At 40.8% G+C, this 25,861-nt stretch overlaps 3 protein-coding genes across 11 annotated transcripts in view; 2 read left to right on the top strand and 1 right to left on the bottom strand.

The window, feature by feature from the left end:
* Positions 1 to 11,847, top strand: part of LOC123964490 (alpha-2,8-sialyltransferase 8E-like) — a 42,708-nt gene extending 30,861 nt beyond the window's left edge. For all 8 annotated transcript variants that reach the window (XM_046041444.1, XM_046041442.1, XM_046041443.1 and 5 more), the window contains 3 exons: positions 8,925 to 9,037; positions 9,797 to 9,889; positions 9,974 to 11,847. In XM_046041444.1, the coding sequence (XP_045897400.1) occupies positions 9,009 to 9,037; positions 9,797 to 9,889; positions 9,974 to 10,454 (603 nt within the window). In that variant the 5' untranslated portion in view covers positions 8,925 to 9,008 and the 3' untranslated portion in view covers positions 10,455 to 11,847. The remainder of the gene's footprint in view (positions 1 to 8,924; positions 9,038 to 9,796; positions 9,890 to 9,973) is intronic.
* On the bottom strand, positions 120 to 4,867 carry LOC123964465. 2 transcript variants are annotated; one of them, XM_046041435.1, is made up of 7 exons: positions 4,665 to 4,867; positions 3,960 to 4,108; positions 3,244 to 3,688; positions 2,766 to 3,143; positions 2,275 to 2,344; positions 1,863 to 2,031; positions 120 to 358 (listed from the first exon to the last, which is right to left on the bottom strand). In XM_046041435.1, the coding sequence occupies exons 3-7, from the start codon at positions 3,610 to 3,612 to the stop codon at positions 235 to 237; spliced, it is 1,110 nt and encodes a 369-aa protein (XP_045897391.1). In that variant the 5' UTR covers positions 3,613 to 3,688; positions 3,960 to 4,108; positions 4,665 to 4,867; the 3' UTR covers positions 120 to 234. The 2 variants fall into 2 exon arrangements, with proteins under 2 accessions (XP_045897391.1, XP_045897394.1); XM_046041438.1 differs by lacking the exon at positions 4,665 to 4,867 and having other exon boundaries at positions 3,244 to 3,712; positions 3,960 to 4,010.
* Positions 11,848 to 13,829: 1,982 nt separating the features above from the next.
* On the top strand, positions 13,830 to 25,518 carry st8sia6 (ST8 alpha-N-acetyl-neuraminide alpha-2,8-sialyltransferase 6). The gene is made up of 7 exons (XM_046040590.1): positions 13,830 to 13,962; positions 19,088 to 19,162; positions 19,260 to 19,334; positions 21,718 to 21,862; positions 24,476 to 24,588; positions 24,712 to 24,804; positions 24,886 to 25,518. The coding sequence occupies exons 1-7, from the start codon at positions 13,862 to 13,864 to the stop codon at positions 25,346 to 25,348; spliced, it is 1,065 nt and encodes a 354-aa protein (XP_045896546.1). The 5' UTR covers positions 13,830 to 13,861; the 3' UTR covers positions 25,349 to 25,518.
* Positions 25,519 to 25,861: the final 343 nt, after the last annotated feature.

Raw genomic sequence — 25,861 nt, 5'->3', positions numbered from 1 at the left:
TTTCTGTAATTTCACAGGACAGAATATTGTAAATATTACAATTAAATGTTGTAACTTGGATAAATGTTCTCTTTCAGACTTCTGCAAAGAAAAACAAATAACGTATTTTTTTAAATTTTTTAATATCTTTTTATTTTCTCTTAAAAAACAGAGTGCACAATGCACAAACAATCTATTAGTGTACCAAACTGGTTGAACATGAGTTGTCAAACATACTAATGTCCCCAATGTCCTCTAATTTCCCCTGCCCACCAATTCAAAATCCAGCAGTTTCCTCAAAAGTGTGCAAACTGGTGCGTTCAGCCCTCGTTTTTTCTCTGCCTTGCTGCCCGTCTGGGGATTTATGCCGCAAAAGGCTCTGAAAACAGGGGGGAAAAAAACACACTTATCAGGTAACATTTAAGACAGATATGACATGGTCATAACCATGACATGAAACATTAAGGGATCTTTATGAATGACTGAGTGCTTGTGTGTGTGAGACTGAGAGTCACTGTAGGCTATATGAGTATGTGTGTGTCTGTGTGTATGTGTCTGTGGCTTGGCACGATCGATGCAAGGGTCTGCGATGTGAGTGCACTGGTTGGAGTGGTGTGCATCGGATAGAAATTGGGCTGAAACCCTGATGCATCTCCCTTTAAAAGCTTTGCATCAGTAAAATCTGCTTTCCTATTTTATATAGGCCTGTATATTTTTTTATTATTATTTTCATTCAATTTACTTTCATAATTACCTCAGCCATTTCCCAAACGAGCAGACTATTAGATGCGGAGGGGTAGGTCTATTTTCAGGTCTAAATTCATGAGCATTGTTTACAAATAGAAAGATCTCTAAACCGTGATTCTAACACTCGAGCTACAGCGGGCCTCTACACGCGAGTATTACGCTGAATTCTACGCACTCGTGGATTCAACTGATGTCAACGATTCTGACTACACCAGGAACGTGGACAGCGCAGACCCAGAGCACGCGTGCTTTAAAATAGGAATTGGTTCTATTTTTCCACACACTCGCACATCACGCATCTGTGAGAGAGAGAAAACTTTCATCTTGTTGGATAGCTGCACATTGTTATAGCTAGCAAACACAAGTCCAACCCTACTCTGCTTCTGATTGGCTAAACACGTTTTTTTGTGTGAGAGCTGCCATAGGTTTTGGGGAACTCAAATGATAAACCTTTCCGAATATCTATCCTGCTGAAAATTTCTTCACAACCGTGTCACGCTGGAGATCCGGCATGGTGCCGGAATACTTTAACCCCTGAGTATGTGCCTGTGAGAGATTTGAGTGAGTGTCTGTGTGTGCGATCGTCAACCATCTCTCCCCATCCCCTCGCCTCTCTCCTCACTCGTCCCTTTCTCACTAAATTGGATAGCATAATTTGAGTTTTTTCTTATAACTGCAAAGCAATGTGTAAAATCTGATCACTCAAAATGCAAAGTAATATGCTTTTGTATTTGTATTAAGTGACTTACTGACATCCCAAACTCTAACAAAAAATGTAAATTACAGAAAAGTTCCCTTCATATATCAAGTCATTGCTTATGGAGGTATATTTGATTCAAATCTACTGAACACCTGTGACAGTGCGATTTGTAGTTGTAGAGAAAAGCCACACGTATATCAGGAAATTTGAAGTCAAAGAGAGAAATGTTTTAAGAGTTGCAAACTTGTAGACTTTTTTGTCTCTCCCACAAACACAACACAACAGTTACACCTTCTCAAATTCTTCATTGCAGGTTCACAAATCCTATTCTACAAATCACAAATTAAGAAACTCGTACGCTCACATTTTGTATACGAGTTTCTTAATTTTAATACGTGTTTCTTAATTTTTATGACAATGCCATGTTTAAACTCACCTCTGAATGAATTCAAGTGTGCTTGCGGCTTCTGCCGGATATTGCAAGTTGAAGACATAGTAGGCAGCGAAGACTGCTGCCAATCCATGCAGGAGGTTGCTGTGGGGCCCCATCACACATGCTCCTTCCATGGACATAACCCACATATCTGCGCCGCGCAGTATCTCTCCTGAAACCCATTAACAATATGATAACTAAAAGCTGCACAACACACTATTGCCACCTACATGAATTCATTAATGTTCAAGTGGAGAAAGACTCGCACACCTCCACTTGAACATTATTATCTCCTTTGACCCCCGCACCCTCCATCAACAACTCAAAGAAAGACATTTTTTAGGCGCAACAGTCCTCCCTCAACCACATGAATTCATTAAAGAATTAACTTCTACAAAATAAGGGAAGATTATACCTGGTACAACTAATCGAGGTGTGCTTGGCAGAGTGACAGCTCTCTCAATATCAGCAGCCGTGGCAGAGGGCTGGAGAATAAAAACCATAAGAGAAGGAGAATATAGATTGAGTCAGTTTTAGTAAAAAACAGACGGTTTACAGGAATAACTGCTCTGAAACCAGACCAGTATTCTGCATGGAGGGCTTTTTTAGAAGGGGCGACGTTTTGGAAATGGGAAGTTTTCTTTTGAAAAGGTATCTAAAGCCCTTCAACTTTGTAAACGCTTTGAATGAGACGGGTGTCAGACTGAAGCGCTAGCTTTGGTCTGATACTCAGGCTGTTCAGAGTCTATATAATATTAGAATAACTTGTGCAAAGTGTCCATAGCAAAGGATGGGGCTGGTGACTGATTTCTGGTAATTAACAATTACAAAATAGCAGGACAGAGATGGGAGGGAGAGAGTGAGGGAATGGTTAATTTATGGATATGCACTGCAAGTTATACTCACATCAGCCGTAAGGAAGATACCATCCTCCTCCTTGAAGTGAGCAAGCAGGCACATAATGGTGCAGATAGCTTTGTTGCCACTCTCTTCATCGTAGGCTTCCAGAACCTTCCCCACTCCTGGTGTCTTCTGCTGTTGGAAGTACTCTATGATGTTCTGACTCCTGTTGTCTATGGCAGCTGGCAGCTTCTCCTGGATAGGAATTCCGGTCAGTTCACTGAAATGCGAGAACAGGCCCTTCAAGGAGAAGAGAAAGGGCCAGTCATCCTTAATTTTTGAGACGCTGTGCGGAGGGTCAGCATTGAGATCACAACGCTGGAGAATGTAGGTTCTCTGAAGCCATCTCTGAAGCGCTCCTCTCTCCATGCCTGACATTCCTTCCTAGGGGTGGGGGGAGTCAAAATTTGGATGCATCAATACTCAAAAATAAAATGTAGGTTTGTGCCTAAGGATGCCTAAATATAATTTCCACTATTCCTACCTGGGCATATAGCTGCTGCGTCTGAGTCTTCATCTCTTGTAGGGTTTCATCAGTCTCCCCTGAGGGGAGTTCTTGAGGTGCCCATCGGACACATCCATATTGATCAACAGGACCTCTTCCATTTGTCCTCGCCTGGCGATTGCTGTGCTTATTCTTCCTTAACCGTGCCAATGTGTTGTTTCGGTTGACGTGCTTGATTCTGGTTTTTACTTGCTGGACGAGCAATGCCCCAGCTGTATTTTCTTCATCATCCACATCCCCAAAACATGTGGGGTACTTCTGTATTATATCGTTTACAACTTTCAAACAGATCCCTCTATTTGGATTTGCATTGTGCACCCTCATTTGATCGACAAGCTCTCTGACCATTTCTGGCAGCAGTATTCGGTCTAGTAGAATTTGCAATGGCTGACTGAATCTCTGGCGTCATCTTCTCCCAGTTAACCTTCAAGGATGCAAACAGAAAATGCTGAAAAAAAGAGAGGATACAAGGATATAAGCTTTTATGGGTGCATTTATAGTCAATTTCAGCATCAGACTCAAACGAAGCCCAATCTTATAACAAAATCTGAGAAAAAACAAACATCGGCCATTGCCATCGGCCAACGGCCACATTGCTATTTTGAACGTCGGCATCGGCCCAGAATTTTGCCATCGGTGCATCCCTATTGAGAAAAATAGAAATATATTTTAGGAATCGCCAAGACCCACCCCACCTTAAAATGTACAGGCCATGGTGTGCGTGGTGAGGGCATTGGGTTGGACGTTTGGGGTGTCTCAGGTGAGGAAAGTTATGGACTTCCCGTGAGGGACAGGGTTGAGGAGAGTTGTGGAGAGCCAGGAGGAGACAGGGCAGAGAAGGAACCTGAAAAAATATTTACCATTAGACCCCTATGATCCAGACATATTATGGTGTATTTAAACACCAATCATATTTTCTATAAAATAAAACCATTCATTTTTCATTTATTTCAAACTTTTTGTCATGGTAGCCCCAAAAAACAACTGTAGAAAGCCACCTGACAGCCAAGGTCATATCATGTCATGCTTCAAAATAAATTTGATTGGTGACCAGGGTGGGAATTCCATTTGGCCATCGATGTTGCAACTTTTAGGGCACAAAACGAAAGTGGATTTCACAATCTGCCAAACACATCAGTTAATACAACATGCCACAATCATACCGTATAAAAAAAAAACTAATCACATGCTGAGGGTGCTTGGAGTGAATTTACAAACGCACCCTAGGTTTACAAGTTCAACTGTGAACATTTCGATTTGCAGCCTAATATACTTAGAATTAAAAACAGTTAAATCATTAAATAGGACGAAGGATAAAAGTGCCTTGTATCCCTCCATGCAGACGACCACCCCCATCCCGGAACCACCCATAGAACCCGAACCACCAAACCTACGGTTACCTTGAGATGAAAAGGCACGGAGAAGCTTTCTAGACTGGACCACACGGAGAAAGGGCAGAAGATTTTCTTCACTTAGAAGGCTCATGTCCTTGTTCTCCACACCAAGTTCTTCCAGGTCTGCCATCAAGGTAGTTAGTGTGTCTGCGGGGAGGTCCGGGAGTACTGCCAAGACAGCCCTCCTGAGCTCCTCCTGTGCTGCAGCCATGTCTCGGCAAAGGAGTGATGGAGCCAAATCATCGTAATGTCACACATTTTGTAGGCTGGCAAAGGATAATAATCCAGTAGATCATCATGCCTCATGCAAACAAACTGCTCTTGAGGTGTCCCCAAAACACTACAGACCGAAATGTCCCTCAACTTAACAAAACAAGTGACAAAGGACACAGAGCTATGGTGCACAATGACCAGCTATATCTTGCCAACCTCCAACACTTCTTCATGTCCCTTTTTGTATGATGTGCCCTTCACAGTCGCTGTGTGAGATGCTACTGTATCTTTAGATTCAAAATGCAAACCAACAACAGCCTCTCGGATTTTGTCGCTGTAGTCATTTACGTAGAATGTTATCTCTTTATCCAGTAACACACTCGGCAAATGAAATGAAACATTTTACCTGCACTCAAGTATGCCTGGAAGAGCTATGGTGTCTCTCTGCGACTGTCTTGCAGATGTTCTTGAAATTATGTAACTTCCTAGCACATCTTTTGAAGAATGTGTGCTTACTCTCAAACCTGAGAGTCCAAAGGCGAATAAGGGGACCAAAGTGTGTAATGAGCTCTGGATACTGAAGTAAATAGTGATATTTGGGCTTCAGGGGCTCATTGGGAAAGAGCTGCATTCGAAAGTAGATATACTCCTCAATGAGTATTTTAAGATAAGTAACCTGATCTGTAGTGATTGCTGGTGCACAAATGAGCTTTTTCTCTGAGCTGCAGCACAAGTTACCAGGAAACATTCTCACATGGATTCCTAATCCTATCTCCTATCAGGAGAGGGAGCAAAGGCAGGAAGCACCAGTTCTGGACTGCATGTCCACTATGTCTTCTGCTACCTGGTGAAACATCGGCTGGTTTGTCCTGGGCATCATAGTTGAACTGATCTTTGCACCTGTTGAGTTGTGTATAGTTGAAATGTTTCTCCTCAACTAGATGACCAATCAACAAACTAAGGTCACAGGAAACAATGCCTTTAAACAGGTCATGGCCAAGACATGGGGGTAATCCAGGCTGGCAAACATGAAAGAAGGACAGTTGGTTAAAAGGAGAGTTTGACTTGATACCACATTCAGAATTTGTACCAGTGTTTTCTAATTCTAGTAGATGATTCAGAAAAGACTGTTCTGTATGCTTGTTGCCACATAATAATGGAGAGCTCTCAAAAATTGATCTTTTTATATCACAATACCTGCAGAAATAATGGCTCGCACTAAAGTTCTCAACAAATCCGCCAATACAGTGAGACCCTAAATTGTCACCAGAAATAGCACACAGTCGACCTCTGAAAATTTGTCCATTATTTATCTCGATGCCAGTTTCCTCAAGAGCTTTCAGGTCTTTAATGAGGGGCTCAAATACCTTGTCCATCCCAAAATATTTGAAGTCCTGCTCCTTACACAAGAGAACAAGCTGCATTTGATCTATGGATGATCTGTTATGAGGCAAAATATCTGTTAAAGTGAGATAAACTGCTAGAATCTTGTGTTTCTTTTTAGAAGAACCAAGTGGATTAACCACTTCAAATGCATCCTGATAAAGTATAAGACCAAGAGAAGATGGCTCCGCTTTAAATAAAGGGTTGCACTGAGCTCCCTTCCCATCATTTACATCCTGGAAAATACTCTCTGATGATGATTGGGAACATGTTGCTGCATACTGTTCCTGCATGGACTTGCTTTTAAAAAGTGCAGCCAATGTTTCTTTAATAGGCACATACTGGGCAAACGATTCCTTACCTTTTTCATTGATACCTAATAACTGAGGCACCGGCTCAACATAATTAAAATGTTTTTTAAAAGCCGTCTTTCTTCTTGATATCCCTCAATAATAGTTTGTGTTGTAGTAGCCGGCATTAGTAGTTTAGCCTGAAGTTTTAGATAGAAAAGTGTGATATCCTGAAGAAAGACGCATTCATCAACTGCAACAGGTACTTCTTGCTCATCATCAGAATAATTAACGTTAGATGGTTCACACTCGCTCACTGATTCACTGGCAACAGGTCTTTCTACATTAGAGGGGTTTTCTACATGTTCAACACTGTCATTGCGGTGCTTCTTAGAAAGATGGGATGCAAAACTCGACAAAACAGAGAACGTTCTATCACATCCTCTAAATGGGCATTCAACGTGTAACCCTTCACGCAAATGTGACTATTCCTCAACGGCACATCTGGTTTGTGGTCTCTGTACATGTGAGCTTTAAGTACAGGAATTTTAACATACTGTCTGGAGCATTCAGGCACACCACACTGATATCTGTAATTAGCACTATTACTATGCAACTTAATGTGCTGAGTAAACTCACAAACTCTGCTAAACTTGCAAGTGAACATTTTGGACTGTTGCTGTGTGAAGCTTGCTAGCAGCTAGCTAACTTTAGTTGGCTGTTGGTCGAGCTCACCCTCACAACACGTGGTGGTTGTCTGAAAATGTTCGGCAAAACGGACAAAAAAACCCCGATAGAAATATATACGATAATGTTATAAAATCTGTTCTTGATATATGCTTTGACAGTTATAAGAAGATAGCAAACATAGAAGCTAGCTTTTTACAGCTAACTAACTCACTGACAGGAGGCAGACGTGACGTTCTGTTGCTGGCCTCTGTCTGGTGCAAGCAATGATGATGCAGTGAATAGTGACGATTCTCTCTGACCAATGAGCAATATGTTGTGTTTTCATGTTACATTTTAGTATCCCTCAGCTTGCTTGGAACCTCGACGGAGGTGAGGTGATATGAAAAAAAGTAGGCCTACCTGGAAGCAGGTACAGGTGCAACATTTCTACAATGGAAAACCAGACAAAGGACAGTTGAGCCAAAGGGCCTCCGCTCAGACTAGCTTGGTTTGAGGGCGTGCCTGACCCCGCTAGCTGCTTGGCAAGCTTTATGACGCGTTTTCATTGTGACGTCACACGTAAAGGAAGTGAAGGGCTGGACTACAAACAAGCTGTTTTCAAGCGGTTCAGTAGCGCTTCAGCAGTGCTTTCTGTGAGAGATGGGAACTCCCTTTGGGCTGGACTTTGGGCTTTTTCACTTTGCAAACCTGTTAAATGCACAAAAAAGATATATAACTCAATAAAGGAGAGGGGAAAAGCCAAAAAGCATAATACCACCTCTTTAAGAAAGCTGTCTAGGTGGACGACTGTTGCACTGCTACATTACTGCACTGTAATGTCACTGTTCAAATAAAACTAATCTGTAAGAAGGTGTAATATAAGTGATCAATGATCAAAAAAAAACAATCATTTGTCATGATGTGATTAGTTGCACCAATGGAACATTCCTATCATAGGCCTACTTATCATGGTGGAGATGATGTGAATACTGGAGCTGAAACAACTAAATGTAGTTTTAAACTGAGTTAAGTAGTTAAATTATGAATGAATGGACTACGCTGAATAAAAAGTAATAGTGTTAACTTATTGACTCCTTCCTCCACTCCTGTTTTTTTTTAAGAACAAAGTCATGGTCCGCATTGGCACGCATTCATATATCTATATGTAAGGTCTTTTTACACCACTGAAAACATAGTTATGTATACTATATTGCATTTGTGTCAGTAGATCATTCTAAATATTACACATTGAACCTTTTAATTGACTTGATGTTATACTGTGATGAAACACAAAACAAAGTCTGCTGTTTCTCATATAGCAGTTTTATGGAGTTAATGAATTTTGCAAATTATGAAGCTTTTTGTTCAGCACCTAAACTGACAGTCACTCCTGACCTTGAGTGCTTGTGGTTCCCCAGATCTCAGCTAATCAGCAAGTGCCATGGTTTTGACAAGGCCATCATTACTCAGGCCAACACTCCAGTGGGATCAAAGTTTGTGTACGATGGGGAAAAGAAAGCCAGGGTTTTGGATTGAAAAGCGGCAGACTAGACGATCCACCCAGCTCGCTCAGCTAGCAATAAAATAGGCCTACAACTTGTAAAAAAAGTTTTTTTTGATTTTGACCACATCATGTCAATAAAAACATAATTATGAATTATTATATAACTATTATCAGTATAAATGTCATTTTTAATGTATTTGATTCCAGGAGCATCCTTTCCCAAAAAAGACATGGGATACGTGTGCTGTTGTCGGGAACGGAGGGATCCTGACTGACTGCGGCTGTGGAAAAATGATCGATTCAGCTCAGTTTGTTATCAGGTGAGAAAGGTGTCCAGTGTAGTGGACTGAAAGGCTGATAAAGCTAATCAACAGAATTTCAACGTGGGTTTGTTTTGTGAGGGATATGTGGGAATGAGAGAAATGTCATGGTTTGTTTAACTTGCTAACAGCTTGTAAACTGAAGCTCTCAGTGTTACCTTTCTCTTGTAAAAACACTACACATTGTTCTGCTACTGTATGCGTCATGTATCTGCAGACTCTATTTGTCCACTGCACACGGTAATAGTTTAGTCACCCAACCAACATATCTTGTTCATTTAAAATCCGTCAGTTGTCACATTAGTTGTTAAAGTGTAGACGCTGTAGAATCCTGTACAAGACTCCTCTGTATATATGTCAATTGTTGGGCTTGCTGCAATTACTATCACTGACTTCTCAAGACTTATTTGTATTTATGTATATTGTGCAAAGGGAAATTGCATATACGTTATAACATCTTTAATGTTTAATCGTCGCCACTCACACTACTTAATAACATCATTAATGTTTAATGGTTATCATAATGATATGTTTATGTGAAGTATTGTTGTTTATTTAAACAGAAATTGCACAGTGCTGCCAATTTTATTTGTTTGATTTTCTTAATATAAAACTTGGTGAAATGGTTTTTGTGTGCGTATCAGTACTTTCAGGACATTTTAACACTATGACAATATTGATAAATGTGATCATCTTGTTCACTATAATTGTGATATGAAATTTTCATACCGTTTTATCTCATCCTTGTTACATCTTCAGGTGCAACCTTCCTCCTTTGAAAAACAGCTATGAGAAACATGTGGGCATCAAGACTGACCTTGTGACAGCAAACCCAAGCATACTCCTAGAGAAGTGAGCAAGAGGATGAATATCATGGCAATGTCGCTTTAAAATATTCCTTTGTCTTGTTGCTTCACATGTATTTTTTATTATCAGGTATGGGGCTCTAAATGGGCGTCGACGTCCATTTGTGGAGAGTCTGCGTAGCTACGGCAACTCCCTGCTGCTCCTTCCCGCCTTCTCCTTCAGCCTCAACACACCTGTGTGCCTACGTGCTGTCTACACCATTGAGGATTTTGAAAGCCCCATCAGGCCTGTCTTCTTTAACCCTGACTACCTCCAGAATCTGGACCTCTTCTGGCGCTCCCAAGGTCTGCGAGCAGTGCGGCTCACCACCGGCATAATGATGACCAGCCTTGCGCTGGAACTCTGTGACAATGTACATCTGTACGGGTTCTGGCCCTTCAGTAATCACCCACATAAACTATATGCCCTGACTAACCACTACTACGATGACAAACGAGCAGCTAAAACGGAATTCCACGCCATGCCGGCTGAGTTTGACCTCTTGTTGCGGCTGCACAGTCAGGGGGTGCTCAAGCTTCACCTGGGAGATTGTCAAACAGGTGAAAAGTAGTTCCCAGACCCAGGGGCAGCTAACAGTACAGGAGCAAAGTTTCTTCTTAGTAGCCTCACAATGAAGCCAGTCTCTTTCAGATACTTTTGAATGAACAGATCTGTTTTGGCTGATGGCACAGATTAAGTGTGTGCAAGCAAGGCAGATGCCTAGACTTATAGTGAATGTGGAGTTGGCCCATCAGCAACCAAGACATTTGCACTGAAATCAAAATGGAATAATCATAAGATTGTAAACATTCTGTAAAATTCTGCTGAGCCATGGCCTCCTTATTATGTTGATGTATTATTTGGGCTGATTTTTATTTGTGTTGGTTTTCAGACAGCTTGTATATTTATTACACTGATTATATTTGAAACTCTGGTTATTGCTGTGTTTTTATGTGCGTGCAGTGTGGTGGTTACTTCCAAATGAGTGGGTTCATGTGGGTTTTGAGCGCTGTGTCATTTATCCATGTGGAGGATTGTACTGAGTAAAAGTAGGCTACTCATTAACAGTGTCTGACGAGGCTCCGGCTGGCACCCCAAAACATAGAGTTAATAAATGTATTAATCAAAGGATATAAAAAGAAACCAGAATTTCACTAACTCACTGATGTGCTCCTTCCTTTGACAAGAGTCACCCTCTAGTGGCCCCAGCTGGCTCCAACTGCAAAGCATCACCAGCTGCCTGTTATCCATTTATACTTCATTTTGTTTGCTGCTCCAAAAAACAGTAAATACTTTAGGTGAATAACTTTACTCACTGGGGAAGAATTTAATGAGGACTGATTGGCCTCCATGTGTAGAGACTGACACTGACTGGGAAACTCTCAGTAAATCAGCTGTGGCTTATAGAGATTAGGGCAGCATCAGTGGAGCCAATGTCAATCACTGCTCTGTGGAGAAACTGACTCGCGTACATTAGTTGATTTAGGATCTGCTGCTGGCTGACTTGTTGAACAAACATGTGGAGCCCAGTGGTGAACAAACCAATCACAAAGAATCTACTTGTAGACAGAGTTTATGTGAATGAAGCCACCTCACAATATACAGTCTCACAGCCTTCACATGGGTGATGGTTTCTAGAGTTAGTTCAGTGAGAAACAGTCGGATATTTCAGACGAGATATATTCAATCAAGAACATAATATAGCAGATTTCCAGATTTGATCCCCTCCCAATTTTATCATTATAGAACCTAAGCAAACTGATGCTTTGGAAAGCTACTGTGGGCCAAGCTTGGAGTGGTTTCGAATAATTTGGCAATTTAAGTCCTTTCCAGTGATTCCATCAACCCCTTTGTCTCTGCATATAGCTGTTCAGCAGATCTCAGAACACTGTTGGAAAAGGAGGTAACACTGTTTATTAAAAATACAGCCCAGAGGGTTGCTACATAGGATAAGATAAAACAAGACAGAACTTTTATTTATACTGAGTGATTGTAGTGCAGATATAAAATATTAATAATGTTGCAGTTTAAAAATATTAATAAACAGATATCCAAAATTCAAAATGTTAATACACGTAATGTCCCATTGTGTCCTGTAAATCAGAGGTTTTAACAATGTAGGCTACTCAATGGAGAGTGAGTAATCCAGAGAGAAAGACAGAGACTAAACGAGCACAGCACAACCCACCTCATGACTCTGCTGTCCATCTCACGATATGAGGTAGATAAAGTTTTATTTACAGGAGAAAGGATTTCCTGCGGCGTTCTGTGGTGCATCGTGGTGATAATGTTCTACTGCTGAAGGTGCTCACTGTAGCCGACATATTATAAATATATCACATTTTACATTTTTACAACTGAAAGGCAATTTAATTTAAAACACTGACCCCAAATGTCAGTAAAAGTCATTTAAAAATAATTTGCCTTTTCTTTATTTGGCAAAACTCTTTATTGAAAAAAGTGGTTTCATATAAATCACTGCCCTGAACAGAAAAAATGGAGTTTGCTATTTTAAATCCTATTCCAAAAAATGATACACATAATGCAATACAAAAAACAAGTAACTTTTATTGAAACGGTTGCATGCATGTGCATCTGAAAGTGTAGCGCTGAAAAGACTTACTGTAATCCACAGAAGGCTTGAAGGATGCTGGTAGCATTGGCAACTGGTAGTTATCTAGTCCTCAATAAAGGAAGCCATGTAGATGATACCACCACTACCAACAGTAGTGGATTGCTGAGCATCCTTGTTCAACAGACCAAGAGTTGCAGGAAATTAGTTTTCGCTACCTGTGTTTTTTCAGAAGCTAAAAACACATAAAATTGTGTTTATTCTTTCGTTATATTAAACACAATCAACAATAATCCACTCCATTCAAGCTATTTCGGTCTTTACGCAGTGATTACAGAAAGGCAGGATAAGTAAATTATATATGTGCCCCTCTAAGCGATTGTATGTGTGCCATATGCGCAGCGTATGCGTTATCTGCAGGTTTGTGCACAGTGTTTGTGTGCTGACATAATCTGTCAGTTATATGTTATGAGTGCTTATGAGACATGCAGGGTGGTAATAGTTCAAACAGGCATTAGGGCATCAGGGCTCATGGCAGCCTAACCACATGACCCCATCACCTCCCTGTGGAGCTATACACCAGTCACAGCCATCGTAAGTAATGTGGAAGGTGATGACAGTTTCAGGGTCCTCAGCTGGAACATTATTCCTTCAGGTTACTTAAAGGTCCCAGAGCTCCTGGTTTTGCCTTTTGGTTATATCTAAGAAAGCCATGTTGATGTAATGGACCCATCTTGTTGCTGTTCTTGTGTGGTATGAAGGAATGAAGGAAAATGGCAATCAAAAAGACAGACAATCCAAAACCAAAAGTAAGTAATTGTGCGCTCTGAAAAAAGATACCCCTGTACTGTCAACTAAAATGGATGTAAAACAAACCAAGTGTCCTGTACATTATTTCTAGGTAAATAAATGTTTGCAAAAGTATGTGTGTATAATCTTTCTGAGAAATTATATAAACCACTCCTAAGGAATAGCATACGCTAAGGAAAGATGGCTGTGTGGCCATGGCTGTGGCCATCACACTTATAATAATCTATTTCCAAGCCTTCCAAAGTTATTTTTATTCCTGAACCCCTCAACAGCTTGAAAATATCAACACACTTGGATCCACTTGCATCATCTGTAGTCAATTACACACAGTTAGACTCATACTGAGAGAGAAGGTACAAAAACATTTTCCCCAAACGATTTGACTTCCGTGCTGATTCTTGACGTCTGACAGTACAGCGGATAACTGGGCACATGAGCGAAGGTAAACACCAAGTCAAACCAAACAGGCAGGATGAGAAGGAGGAGGGGTGTGAGGTAGAAGAAAACTGAGAGGCAAATGATTAACACTCTTGAGAGAAAGTGAGAACAGAACGTGTGGGTGGCTAGCGGTTGAAGTTAGCAGGAGATTTAGAGGTATGAGGGGACAACTCTTGAAGTCACTTTACTCTTTGACGATCACGCTCCTCTGTTTGGGGAGCCTGCTGGCCACTGTCATCTGGCACATGTACGACAACAAGTAAGTGTGTAACTACCTTTCCCAACCACCTGTAGAACATACCCATGATTTTGAGTGGTGGAGGAGTGTTAGTGGGGGCATGCTGGGTTTTGACAAGAGTATTAGAAGATATTGTTATAGCAGAACACTTTTTTCTGCATACTTTGCCAATCTTTCCTCACTTATTTTCATGTTTCATCTCATAGTGTTACTAGTAAATATACTGGTTGGGAAATTTGGAAAATAAAATTTGGAAAGCATTGCTTCTTCAATGCAAGATAACTGACATTATTATCTATTATTAAGAACTTGATGCTCACTTTTAATGGTGTCAAAATGATACCATGTTGTTGCATGTTTCTATTTGAGGAAAATCAATAGAAGTAGAAGCAGTAGTAGCAGCAATGGCAGAAACCCTCACACTGAAACCTAAAGAATCATTGAAAGTGACATGTGAGAGGCTGTTTCTCACAACAGGAGTACCAACATCAATTCTTGCCTGAAATTAAAGGATATTAAGCTGCACTCTGACATTTAATAATAATTTGTCATAGGTTGTGGATTATTAGTACTACAGGTGCACACAAAGTAAGAGTTTGTGAGGATACATGTCGTGGAAATTGTATACTGCTGGTGAGGGATTAAGCAAATAATTGAGTAACAACCAACCGTTGTCTTTGAAGAATTTAATAATAAAATTGAATTAACAGAGAAGTACTAAAACACATATACAGCTGGCCTGTGGCCTAAGGTAGCTTCAGGCATCTGGCCCCGAGCAAAGAGATGCATAATCATTTACACAGTCTAGGTTGTTGGGATGTTTTGGGGAACAGAGATCCTCTCCTTGAATGTTCATTCAAGGAGAGGAAAGGAACAACAAGAGGGGGAAAACACCAAAACAATCTCACAGCTCTGACCTAAACCCTAGTAAATGTGGACGGACAAACATAAGGAGTAAAGAAGAAGGAAAGTTTAAGGATAAAAACACAATACATATATATCTATAAGACATGACATTAATAGTAATAATAATAGTAAAAGAACATACATAAAAGATTAAATGTAAGAGGACGCAATTTTCTGCCATAACAATCCTCCTTCTGGCCATATATGGACATCCAAATACAGAAAATTTACAATAGAAAATTAGCCTCAGTTAATTTTGCAAAACATAGACATTGTTAAATTATGAATAAGCAGGGGATCAAACATATTTGTATTTGTACTCATCCTGGATGAGAACCTATCAAATATCGTGTAACACGTAGTCATAACTGACCTATGGTGTGGTATCTATAATGTCTCCTAGATTAATCTGCGGGATAAAACAGGGACATCTACGAAAGCTACAAGTGTAAATATTTTTCTGCAGGACTACTATTGTGTCTGAGACCTTGGTTTTAAAAAAACTGTTGCCTGGATCCATCAGATAAAAGCTTTTCCAAGTGTATGCATTACTCACCAATCTAGTAGTCATATCACCAGAAAGAAATTGATAATAAAGAGTTTGGTCTTTATTTGTAAATGAATTCCATTAGTCTTTCGGACAATCACATGTTAATATCTCAATATTTAACAGTCGCAAGTATCCACCATCACATTTTTGTTAATCGTACAACCACATCAACAGAGACTTGAATCAAATCCGTCTGTAATCTGATTTCAACCCTTAAATTCATTTGGAACCCCACTGGGTACCACAATGTCATCTATATACAGGCTATGCTAAGATGTGTTCTGTGATAAAGCGTTTTTTTCAGTGAGGGTGTGATAAGTTAATGTCAAGCAATCTTTGCATAACAATGGATTTGTTAAGACAACCAGTGTACAGCTAACTTTATTGGCTACTACAGAATCATAGGTGTGTGAACACACTCCAGGAAATTACCCACATATGGTTTGGGGTACTTGGAATTAACTATTTTAATTCATAGTCTGAATCTTTTGCTACTGTGCTGTTTGAAGGATTTGCATTTCTCATGTCTAGGAGAAGAGGACATCTAGCATAATTTTCTAACAGGGCCGTGTCGATTTTGTGGCCGCATGTGAGCATGCAGTCCCAGGCCCCGGTGGGCATCACTGAGTAGGAAAGGTTTAAATTTGGAAACTACATGTTAGCATTCCATGCAGGCTGTGTAAGGCAGAGGCAACTACCTAGAGTATAGTTTCCTGGTCATGCAAGCATAGCAACTAGAATTTACTTTGACGTGCAGAGAACTGTGTAACACGTTCTCCTCTGGTGGGAAGCTCAGTGGTGTTACTACGCTTTGATCTGTTTAGACTATGCGGTATCAGTGTGGTTGAGTTGGATGCAGGTGGATGTTTGTCAAATGTGTACAGAATAGGAAACACCATAATCACAGAAATACCAGTTAAAAACAACATTGAACCTCTGAGACTTAACCACTCTCACCCTGGCTAGAAAAGGGTGCCAAGGGCGTATGGACCTGGATTCCATTGTTGATTCCTCGTTGGTCATACTGTATTTCAATGCTATGTGTAGTGTAGTGTTTGGCTCGAATCTGTCGTAGGGCTCCGGGATAGGCTTACAATGGCTGTCGTGGACCCATGTATCCCTTCCCTTCCCATGACTTTCAATGCGGTTTCGGTGGTTAAAAGCACTTGGAAAGGACCCGGAAAACAATTAAAGGAAAACCTGTGGCCCTTGATGAGTACCCAGGTCCCTGGCTCCAGCTGAGGGAGAGTGGCCGTGGCTACAAAGGGCAGCTGTGAAGGCAATGTCGCTTGTGCATATGGGAAAAAAGTTTCTTGCTTCACCAAAATATTTTGTCATACTGTTACTTTTACAGCACCAGCACTCTGTAAGTTGCTGATGCCATCACCCAGGAAGGAAAACAGAGATGAATTTCAGTTATTAGGCTTGTTAGGGCTTTGGCCACCACCCTGGCCTCCTGTTTATGGAAAATTTTAACCTATTTAATTAACATGACAACAATTCCAAGACAGTATTTAATTTATTCACATGGTTTTGGTTCAATACATAGTAAGATCACATCTGGACCTGTATGAAAGACACAGATTACTACAGCATGAGATTTTGAGTTGGTCTGTAGATGTTTTGTTCCACAATCTCTTTAAGATAGCTTTGGTCAGACAGTCGCATCTCCTAAATCAGTCTCACTCTCTCTGAATGAGACTTGGAGCTCACCGTGTCCCATAACACAGACAGTTTACCTTCCATTTCTGACCCTGAACAGCTGCTAAGTCTAGCATCAAAGCAGATTCAACCTCATTATAAACCCTTGTTAATCATCCATCCGTACCATAGGCAATATCAAACAGTTAAAGGAAAACAGTTAAACAACAGTTAAAAGCATTAACAGTTATTCACGAATATTAATGACATCTGTCAGTAATTCACTCTTTATTCAACCTCCCCCCTTTTGCCCACGTGGTCCCTTGGGACACACATGAGCGACCTTGTAGACCATGTTTTGAAAGGGTTAAACAATAACATTCAACAACACGGAATGAGCTGGCAGCCTCTGTTCTGGCTTCTCCTGTGGGAAACTGTTAGTGTGCATTTTATCATTAAATGGCAGCAAATGGGTGCAGACAGACAAAAATCTATTTCAGTATAAAATAAGCAACACAAACAATAAGCAACAGGACAACAAACCACCAGGCATCTGTTTTCCCCCCAAGATGTAGTGTCAGACCAGGTCAAGTAGCTGTGTTCTGGACAACCACCTAAGTAAGAACGCAGGTCAAAGGTTAGGTCTTGGTAATCCACCGACCATGGCGGACTGTGGAGAGCCTTTTCAGTCATTGAGGCTCTGTCATCTCAGTTTTGTCAGTTTCACGTTGGCCAAGTGCACTGTTTTACACCATGAATCATGGGAGAGATATTTATCTCTCTTTTAATACTCTACCACTATGGTCTCTGTTGGTTGGCCTTCCCCACCAATTTTCCTTTAATAGAAAGCTGTGGCAGTGGGCAGGCGAGTCATCAAAGAGGATGGTGACTCCAGCCTATAACAGTTAATTCAAAATATAACCAGGCCTTTGAATCACTAACAAACAAACAAACAAACATTCAAGCTGTTGTTATTGGAACTAGTTCACTGGAAATGCGTGTCAAAAGAGGCTTGTTTACGTCCCCACCCTTGCTGTCCCACCAGCCACTGGCCACTCGTCAGTCAGTCGACTCCGGGTAAGAACCCATCTCCCCAGATCCTTCCAGCTCCAAATCACTTGATATACCCATTTCACTATACCCTTTGAAGCAGCTCAAAATAGAAAAAAAAGACATAAACAACACAACAGCGGCAGCTCCATGTGTCCAGATATGTTTCAATAAATCAATAAATCAGCTTTTCCACTGAATATCCCTCTTTAACTGTCCCTCCATTGTTTGTCCATTATTTATCTATGATCTCATCTGTCCACCAGAACTGTGTAGACTACTGTGCAGGGGAATGTATTCAAAAGTCTGTGTGTGTGTGTGTGTGTGTGTGTGTGTGTGTGTGTGTGTGTGTGTGTGTGTGTGTTTCAGCCAACCCTTTGCATGCTGCAGCAGGAGTGTTTGCCGTGCCTTAGAGGTCACCCTCTCTCCACATTCCCAGTGCTCTGATTACCGAAATGAGCGTTTTGTCATGTTTCATCAAATATCTAATATCACATGGTTGTTGGATGTTCAAGTTTAGCATTACTTACTATGATCATAATATGGTATTCATTTTAGTTTCAAAGTGTTTAAGATTTTTACTTCATCTGTGAGTAACAATACACATTACAAGACACCAAATTGACTCTTTTAAAAAATCTTTTAGGAAACTTAAAAACAGTAGAAAATATATAATTGTACAAGCAACACATACGACAAACCACAGACATTACATTAGTGAGTTTGTACACTGGTTGTTCATTTATGGAAGTAGCCAGATATATCACTGCTTTGCCACCAATTGGTCAATGGGAGATCCCTTAATGCAGAACATTGCCTGATCACTAACTACTTTATTGTAGTTCATGCATACAGGACTTCCCGTTGAACCGCATAGTTGACATCATAAAAGCATTCAATGCCAAGAAAATCTTAGAGGGCTTAGAGACAGATATGTTTATTATCTCAGGCATTACCATTTTATTTACCTGTCCTGTCTCTCTCTTGTTCTCTCAACAGCAATGAGGAACTTCACAAGCCGCCTCCTCAAAAAAAAAAAGCCCCTCCGCCCTCTGACCTCTGTAAAGGCTGCATGTGAGAGCAAACCTATTTTGTTAATGCAGATAAAGCCATGTCAGCGCTGCACTTGACTGTGTGTGTGTGTGTGTGTGTGTGTGTGTGTGTGTCACAGGGAGGTCATCAACAAAATAAATGACCGTTACTCTCAAACATGGAAGAAGCAAGAGGACAATTACACAAAATTCAGGTAAAAAAAATTACATCTTCGCATCCACTCAAAAAAGGTCAGCAGAATTACAAATAATTGTCCATGCATGCACCGTACATCATCACGTTATGAAAGAGTTCCTTAGGCCTTGCTCTAGAGGGGCATAAATCAACAAAAAAACGACACTGTCAAAGGAACACTTAAATCACACATCAGATCTCAGTGAACGAAATTGTTCAAAGTTCAAAATCTTTACTGTATATTGCACAAAGGAGCAGATACCGGTCCTGCTGCTGGGTTTATGCCATTCTATGGCCCTGTCCAACTGTCCTTATAACAGCCTGTCTCCTGGTATCTTCTCCATGCTCTTAAGACTGTGCTGGGACACACAGCAAACCTTCTTGTGACAGCACATATGGCTGTGCCATCTGAATGGGCTGCAGGTAACGCCTCTTGCTACCCGTAGAGACACAAGCAATACGCAAAACTACAGAACAATCAGTCAGGAAGGATATTAGGAAAGAGCAATTGTATGTGGCTACCACCCAGGGCTGGATTTGTAATCTGACAAGGTGCCGACGCACCTTTGGGGCCGGTGTCATGTAAATTATTTGTATAAATAAATAAACTGTTTTTTTTTTTAATGGGCCAATGACTGGCCCATAAAGCACGGACAGCGGCCCATTGGGTGATTCACATCTCTTACTAGCCCCCACCCCCTCTGCTCTCTGTTCCTTGAGTTGCCTCTGCCCCCCCACCACCCCAAAATAAATTTAGATGGAGGCGCAAAAACAACCAATATGTCGATATGTTTGCTACCGGGGCTGCAGTAGCTTCAACATCAGCTGCAGTACTGTGCATGTAGTAGAGAAACTGAGGGAGAGAGAGAGCAGGAGGAGAGTGGAGGTGAAGCGGTAAGCAGGAGTAGTCAACCTGTAGGGAGGGAGCAGGGAAGGAGGGTGATTTACACTGGGGATGCTGGGGACATGTAGGCTACCCACCAAAATATGGAGAGATTTTTAATGTGCAGAAAGTTTTAAACATGAGCAGAAAAGCTGCTGAAACATAGGAGCTATTAAGGTGCAGGGGTTTATAACTGAATTAAAATTAATTCATTTATCATTGAAGTGAAAAGGTGTAACGTGCACATTAAAAGACTTAGGTTACTTCAGTCATGCCTGCATGTGTGTTGACTCAGCAGGGATGAAATAAAATAAAAAAGAGGAGAAACATATTTGACAGCAATACAGAATGCCTGAGAGCCTTACAGCACTATATTACACTATATTTTTATTTTTTGAATTGTCATCTGAATTTTGTGTTTCCTTTTATATAAATAAAGACATTTCCTCAATGAATTGGTGCAGAGAAATTCACCAGAATGCAGGAAATGAAGTGTTTAAAGCCCAAATTATTCAGGCCCCCAGACCCCCCTCTAAAATCATTTACTTAAAAAATTATTATCAGTTGTAATTATAAAAATCATAATAGAAGTATTTAATGGCTTATGATATTTAATAATTAAAATGTAGCTCAATGATTTATATGGTTCAGTTTGACAAATGGCATAACAAGGTAGCAGTTTTTGAGGGTTGATTCAGTATGTCTCCAGAATGCAGGAAATGAAGTGTTTAATGTTTAAAATCTTCTGGGGGAGTGCGCCCGACCCCCCTATTAACTATTTCGTCAATAAATTTATTTCCCCAAATACTAAGCCTATTAAAATATATTGTTGTCTTGTTGTCATGGCCCCACTATTTGTGCAGTGTCAAGTCTCACGGGCTAAGAGTTTTGTCAAACCCCTAATCTAAGCCCTTAAAAGCAATGATGGTGTATTGGTGAGGGATGTCCGACCGATTTTGCACCACCTGCAAAACTATTCCCTTCTGGGAGGTTGTCTTGCTGTTGTCGCTCCAGTGCAGCTGATGTCAGTTTCATTTGAACCAAAATATGTGACACTGATTCACAATCGTTTATGCTTCCTAACTGAACAGATAGACATCCAGAAGTTTAATTGACATACCGTGATGATTAAGTGTTCCCTTAAAGTTTATGAGCAGTGTAGTTAGCAACATAGTCCATTTGCTTTTTGAAATAATCAGTAGGTACCCAAAATCTTAACACGTTTATAGAGTATGAGTCAGATTAGGGAATAACCAATATTCTGTAAAAAATGACAGAACACCATTGAGCCAATTCTTAAAACAAGGAGGGGAGGTGTTTCCATTGTCTCAAAATAACCGTTTAGCTTTAGTTAGACAATACAAAGTCTGCTGGTTCTCATGGCAGTTTTATGGAGATTCCTTAATGTATTTTGCAAATTATGAAGCTTTCTGTTCAGCACATAATCTGACCTGTAAAACAGTGTCAACACTCCTGACTGTCTTGTATTTTATTTAATGGAGTCCTTGTGGTTCCCCAGATCTCAGCTGAGCAGCAAGTGCCATGGTTTTGACAAGGCCATCATTACTCAGGCCAACACTCAACTGGGCTCAACGATTGTCTACGACGGGGAAAAGCAAAGGACTCTCAAGGTGACCAGAGAGATTTTCAGCACTTTTGCAAAGGTATGATGTTTGTCATTCATGATTATTACCCCAACTCAAAGTCGCTTCAGGGTTTCACTGCTTTGCATGTTCCGCCATAAGTCATGTGTTCACTCACATGGTGGCTCTTTGATACACATCACTACATGGTGTTGTTTATGAATGTGCTTTGTTTGTTATTAAAATTTAAAAACATAATTTGGGGAGGATTTCTTGATTTGCAGTTAAATACTCCCTCTGCAATAGGCTTGTTTCCAGTGTTGAGTAGTAACTACTCAGTAACACCATACAGTAATATCACAGTATTACTAATTAATATTACTTTTCCCAGTAGGTGGTGCTAGACAACACCTGCTTGTTATAGTTTGTGTATATATAAAAAGCAGGTACAATGTTTTATACATTTTAATCTATTTTAGTTACAAGGTGTGATCTTGAGTATGTTTAATTTGCCGGCAAACACGGCAGCCTATCGATAAAACAAAAGACGTTGGCATGGAAGCAGCGCCACTCAGCCATAGGCTGCATGCACTGAACAGGACAGGGTAAGTATTTAATGTTATTGGAAAATGCTAGTAAAGTAACTAGTAGTACAACATACAGCGACCTTACCGTGTAACGTTAAAGGTAGCGTTAGCTAACGCTTCGCTTGCTAGCTAGCATCACGCACCCATTGGGTGAAGTGACCTGCATCTATTTCTCATTAGCTAGTTTTGTCTAATTAATATAATGTTATTCAACTTACACCGGGTAGTTTTTCATTTATTATCATTTCGGCTGTATGACTCATATTTGTATTTTTTTTATGTTATATAATATTTTATTATGTGAAAAATGATGCATTGTATTGGGAGCAGGTGTGGTGCTTGTTTGGATAAGTCAGTGGTGTGTGACCATACTGCCTGTGTCTTTGCTGGAGTTTCTCACCATCAACGGCAACTGGACTTGGTTGAAGATACTAGAAGATGTTTTGTCTCTCACCCAAGAGACTTCTTCGGTTCTGAACTGACTGGTAGGGAAACTCGGCTATTTAACCTGTGTAGGATCGTTTGCCAGGATCATCGATACTGGTGGTTCGTTAGTGCTCCCGGCTATGGTAACGACAGTCATTATGGTCGAAGTCTGAATGACAATCGTTGGTATCTTCCCCTGAGGCTTGTTCAGTTTCCTGGGAAGTGATGAAAGGACAGCATTGTAAGTGGGGGATAAGTGGTGGCGTAGACCCCCTCCTCTGTCCAGCGACGGCTTTTCAACCTGGGTGTAGATGGCTTCCTTGACACCTCTTTCAAACCATCCATCCACTCTGTCTAAAATGTGCACCTGGTGATCCTCAACTGAGTTGCCCTTATCCTTCAGATGTAAATAAACTGCTGAGTTTTGACCTGCGGAGTTGGCCCTTCTGTGTTGAGCCATGCGTTTGTATAGTGGTTGTTTAGTTTCCCCAATACACAGGTCTGTGCATTCCTCACTGCATTGGACACTAGTACACTAGTTTCCTTTTTTTGTGTTTGGGTGTGCTGTCTTTGGGCTATACCAGTATCTGTCTTAGTGTGTTCTTGGGTTTAAAAAACATAGGGATGTGGTGTTTGTTGAAAATCCTCCTGAGTTTCTCTGATACTCCAGACACGTATGGAATCACAATTTAATATTCTTTGTGTGGTTCATCAATGGTGATAAATGATGTTGAGATATTTCAGATGATAAGTTCAATCTTTAACCTGCTGGTGGCGCTACATTAACAGACAGGGGGTCACCAAAGTCATTAGGAGTCATCATCTGTGAACCATAATTATCTGTAACATATGGCCACAGCAATTCATTTAATACATTTCACTCAATTTCATGTCAATAAACTGCACAAGTATGTGATGCTTACAACTCTCAACTCTTTCCTGTGATCTTGTAAAGTGGAAGTAAGCGTTTTTGAATGTTCAGTCTCAGGGAGTGATCATCACACCACTGCACAGACTCACTGACATCGTGACTCATTTTCATGAACCAGCTGCCAGTATGCATCATGAGAAGTTGTTGGATGGTCAAATAGCTCCAGTTGTGTCCTGAATGGCTGCCATGCACAGCTGGTGTATCCTTTTGGTAACAATAAAATACTACATTATTGTCCACTTGATTTTGACCACACCTTGTCATTAAAAATATTAAAAAACCTCTGCCAACAGTCCAAAAACTTTTTAGGATTTTTTTAGCTGTTTTTATACTTTTTAAATCACAAAATATTATAGAAAATCCAAAACTATAACAAGGAAGGTACCTCTAGTACATTGGCAAATGCAATTAATAAACAACACTTCAGTCAGGACAACTTTCATTAAAGAAACTAATATTTGGGTAGAGCACCTCCCTGCCCATCCAGGCAGGCTAAAGCAGCTTAAATAAGGCACCTTATATGGAATTTGCCAATGAATGCTATGGGGGAAATCAGCTGAGCTGTCAGCTGATGTGCTAGGATTGTAAGATGAGCTTGAGTTTGTTGCCTGCGTGAACTAACGCCATGCTTGATATGTTAACACGTGGGTAGTGCAGGGGATTTCTCGTCTATCACACATTATACAGTTTAAATGTATTATCAGTATAAATGTTGGTTTGTAATGCTTTTTCTGTTGGTGTTGATTCCAGGAGCATCCTTTCCCAAATAAAACATGGGATACGTGTGCTGTCGTCGGGAACGGAGGGATCCTGACCGACAGCGGCTGTGGAAAGATGATCGATTCAGCTCAATTTGTTCTCAGGTAAGAAAGGTGTTCAAAGGTGTAGTAGACTGAAAGGCTGATGACAAAGTTAACTAGCAGAGTTAAACTAATATAGATTGATTCCATACAACAGTGTCTATATCGTCCTTGTTACACGTTCAGGTGCAACCTTCCTCCTTTGGAAAACGGCTATGAGAAACATGTGGGCATCAAGACTGACCTTGTGACAGCAAACCCAAGCATACTCATAAATAAGTGAGTGGATGAATATCTCTGCACAGTCACCTTAAAATGTTGCTTTTGTCTTGTTGCTTCACATCTATTTTTTATTTTCAGGTATGGGGCTCTAAATGGACGTCGACGTCAATTTGTGGAGAGTCTGCATAGCTACGGCAACTCTCTGTTGCTCCTTCCTGCCTTCGCTTTTGGCTTTACCACTCCTGTGTGCCTGCGGGCCTTCTACACTCTTGAGGACTTTAAAAGCCCTATCCGGCCCGTCTTCTTCAACCCTGACTACCTCCAGAATCTGGCCCTCTTCTGGCATTCCCAAGGTCTACGAGAAGTGCGGCTCAGCACCGGTATGATGATGACCAGCCTTGCTCTGGAACTCTGTGCCAATGTGCATCTGTACGGGTTCTGGCCCTTCAGTAATCACCCACATGGACTCTATGCCCTGACAAACCACTATTATGATGACATGAAAGCTGTAAATGGTTTTCACGCCATGCCGGCTGAGTTTGACCTCTTGTTGCGGCTGCACAGTGAGGGGGTGCTCAAGCTTCATCTGAGAGATTGTTGACCAGGTAAAAAGTAATTGCCAGACCCAGGGGCAGCTAACAGAACTGAAGCAAAGTCCATTCTTTGTAGCCTCACAATGAAGCCAGTCACTCATGAAGTCTTTCATATATTCAGTAATATGTTATATGTTTTTTGTTATGTTAATAAATGGATTGGCATATCCGACTTTAAGTTCAATCTTAAGTGTGTTCTTACACTGATACTGTCATGCCCTGCGAGGGATGTACAACTGCGCATGTGCAGAAATAAAAAAAAGCGAGAGTACGAACTCCCCTTTCTGGTTGGAGCACCAACGATGAGTGTGTGTGTTTAATCCTCCGTTAAGTAAGCCGGTATTCCTGCCCTAAAGATGACAGCACCAACAGGTTATGGGCCCAGGAGGGAACACGGAAGCCGATGTCATAGATTATGTTTCGACGGAGACGAGAAAAATTACAAATTGTGGGAAGTTTTCGGGGCAGCTGCGTTTGCTAGGTGCTAAAGGCCGCCATATTAAGCATGGGTGAAGACGAAG

This window comes from Micropterus dolomieu, linkage group LG02 (genome assembly GCF_021292245.1).
Source record: "Micropterus dolomieu isolate WLL.071019.BEF.003 ecotype Adirondacks linkage group LG02, ASM2129224v1, whole genome shotgun sequence".
Classification (NCBI taxonomy): domain Eukaryota; kingdom Metazoa; phylum Chordata; class Actinopteri; order Centrarchiformes; family Centrarchidae; genus Micropterus; species Micropterus dolomieu.
This window is presented reverse-complemented; position numbering and strand designations above follow the sequence as displayed.

Excerpts from the sequence above, each read along its gene's own strand:
- LOC123964465 (XM_046041435.1), bottom strand. The coding sequence starts at position 3,612 with ATGGTCAGAGAGCTTGTCGATCAAATGAGGGTGCACAATGCAAATCCA. Across the intron at positions 3,144-3,243 it reads CGCAGCAGCTATATGCCCAG|GAAGGAATGTCAGGCATGGA; the intron begins GTAGGAATAGTG and ends CCCCACCCCTAG. Across the intron at positions 359-1,862 it reads ACACTTGAATTCATTCAGAG|AGCCTTTTGCGGCATAAATC; the intron begins GTGAGTTTAAAC and ends CCCTGTTTTCAG.
- st8sia6 (XM_046040590.1), top strand. The coding sequence starts at position 13,862 with ATGAGGGGACAACTCTTGAAGTCACTTTACTCTTTGACGATCACGCTC. Across the intron at positions 19,335-21,717 it reads GACAATTACACAAAATTCAG|ATCTCAGCTGAGCAGCAAGT; the intron begins GTAAAAAAAATT and ends GTGGTTCCCCAG. Across the intron at positions 24,589-24,711 it reads TCAGCTCAATTTGTTCTCAG|GTGCAACCTTCCTCCTTTGG; the intron begins GTAAGAAAGGTG and ends TTACACGTTCAG.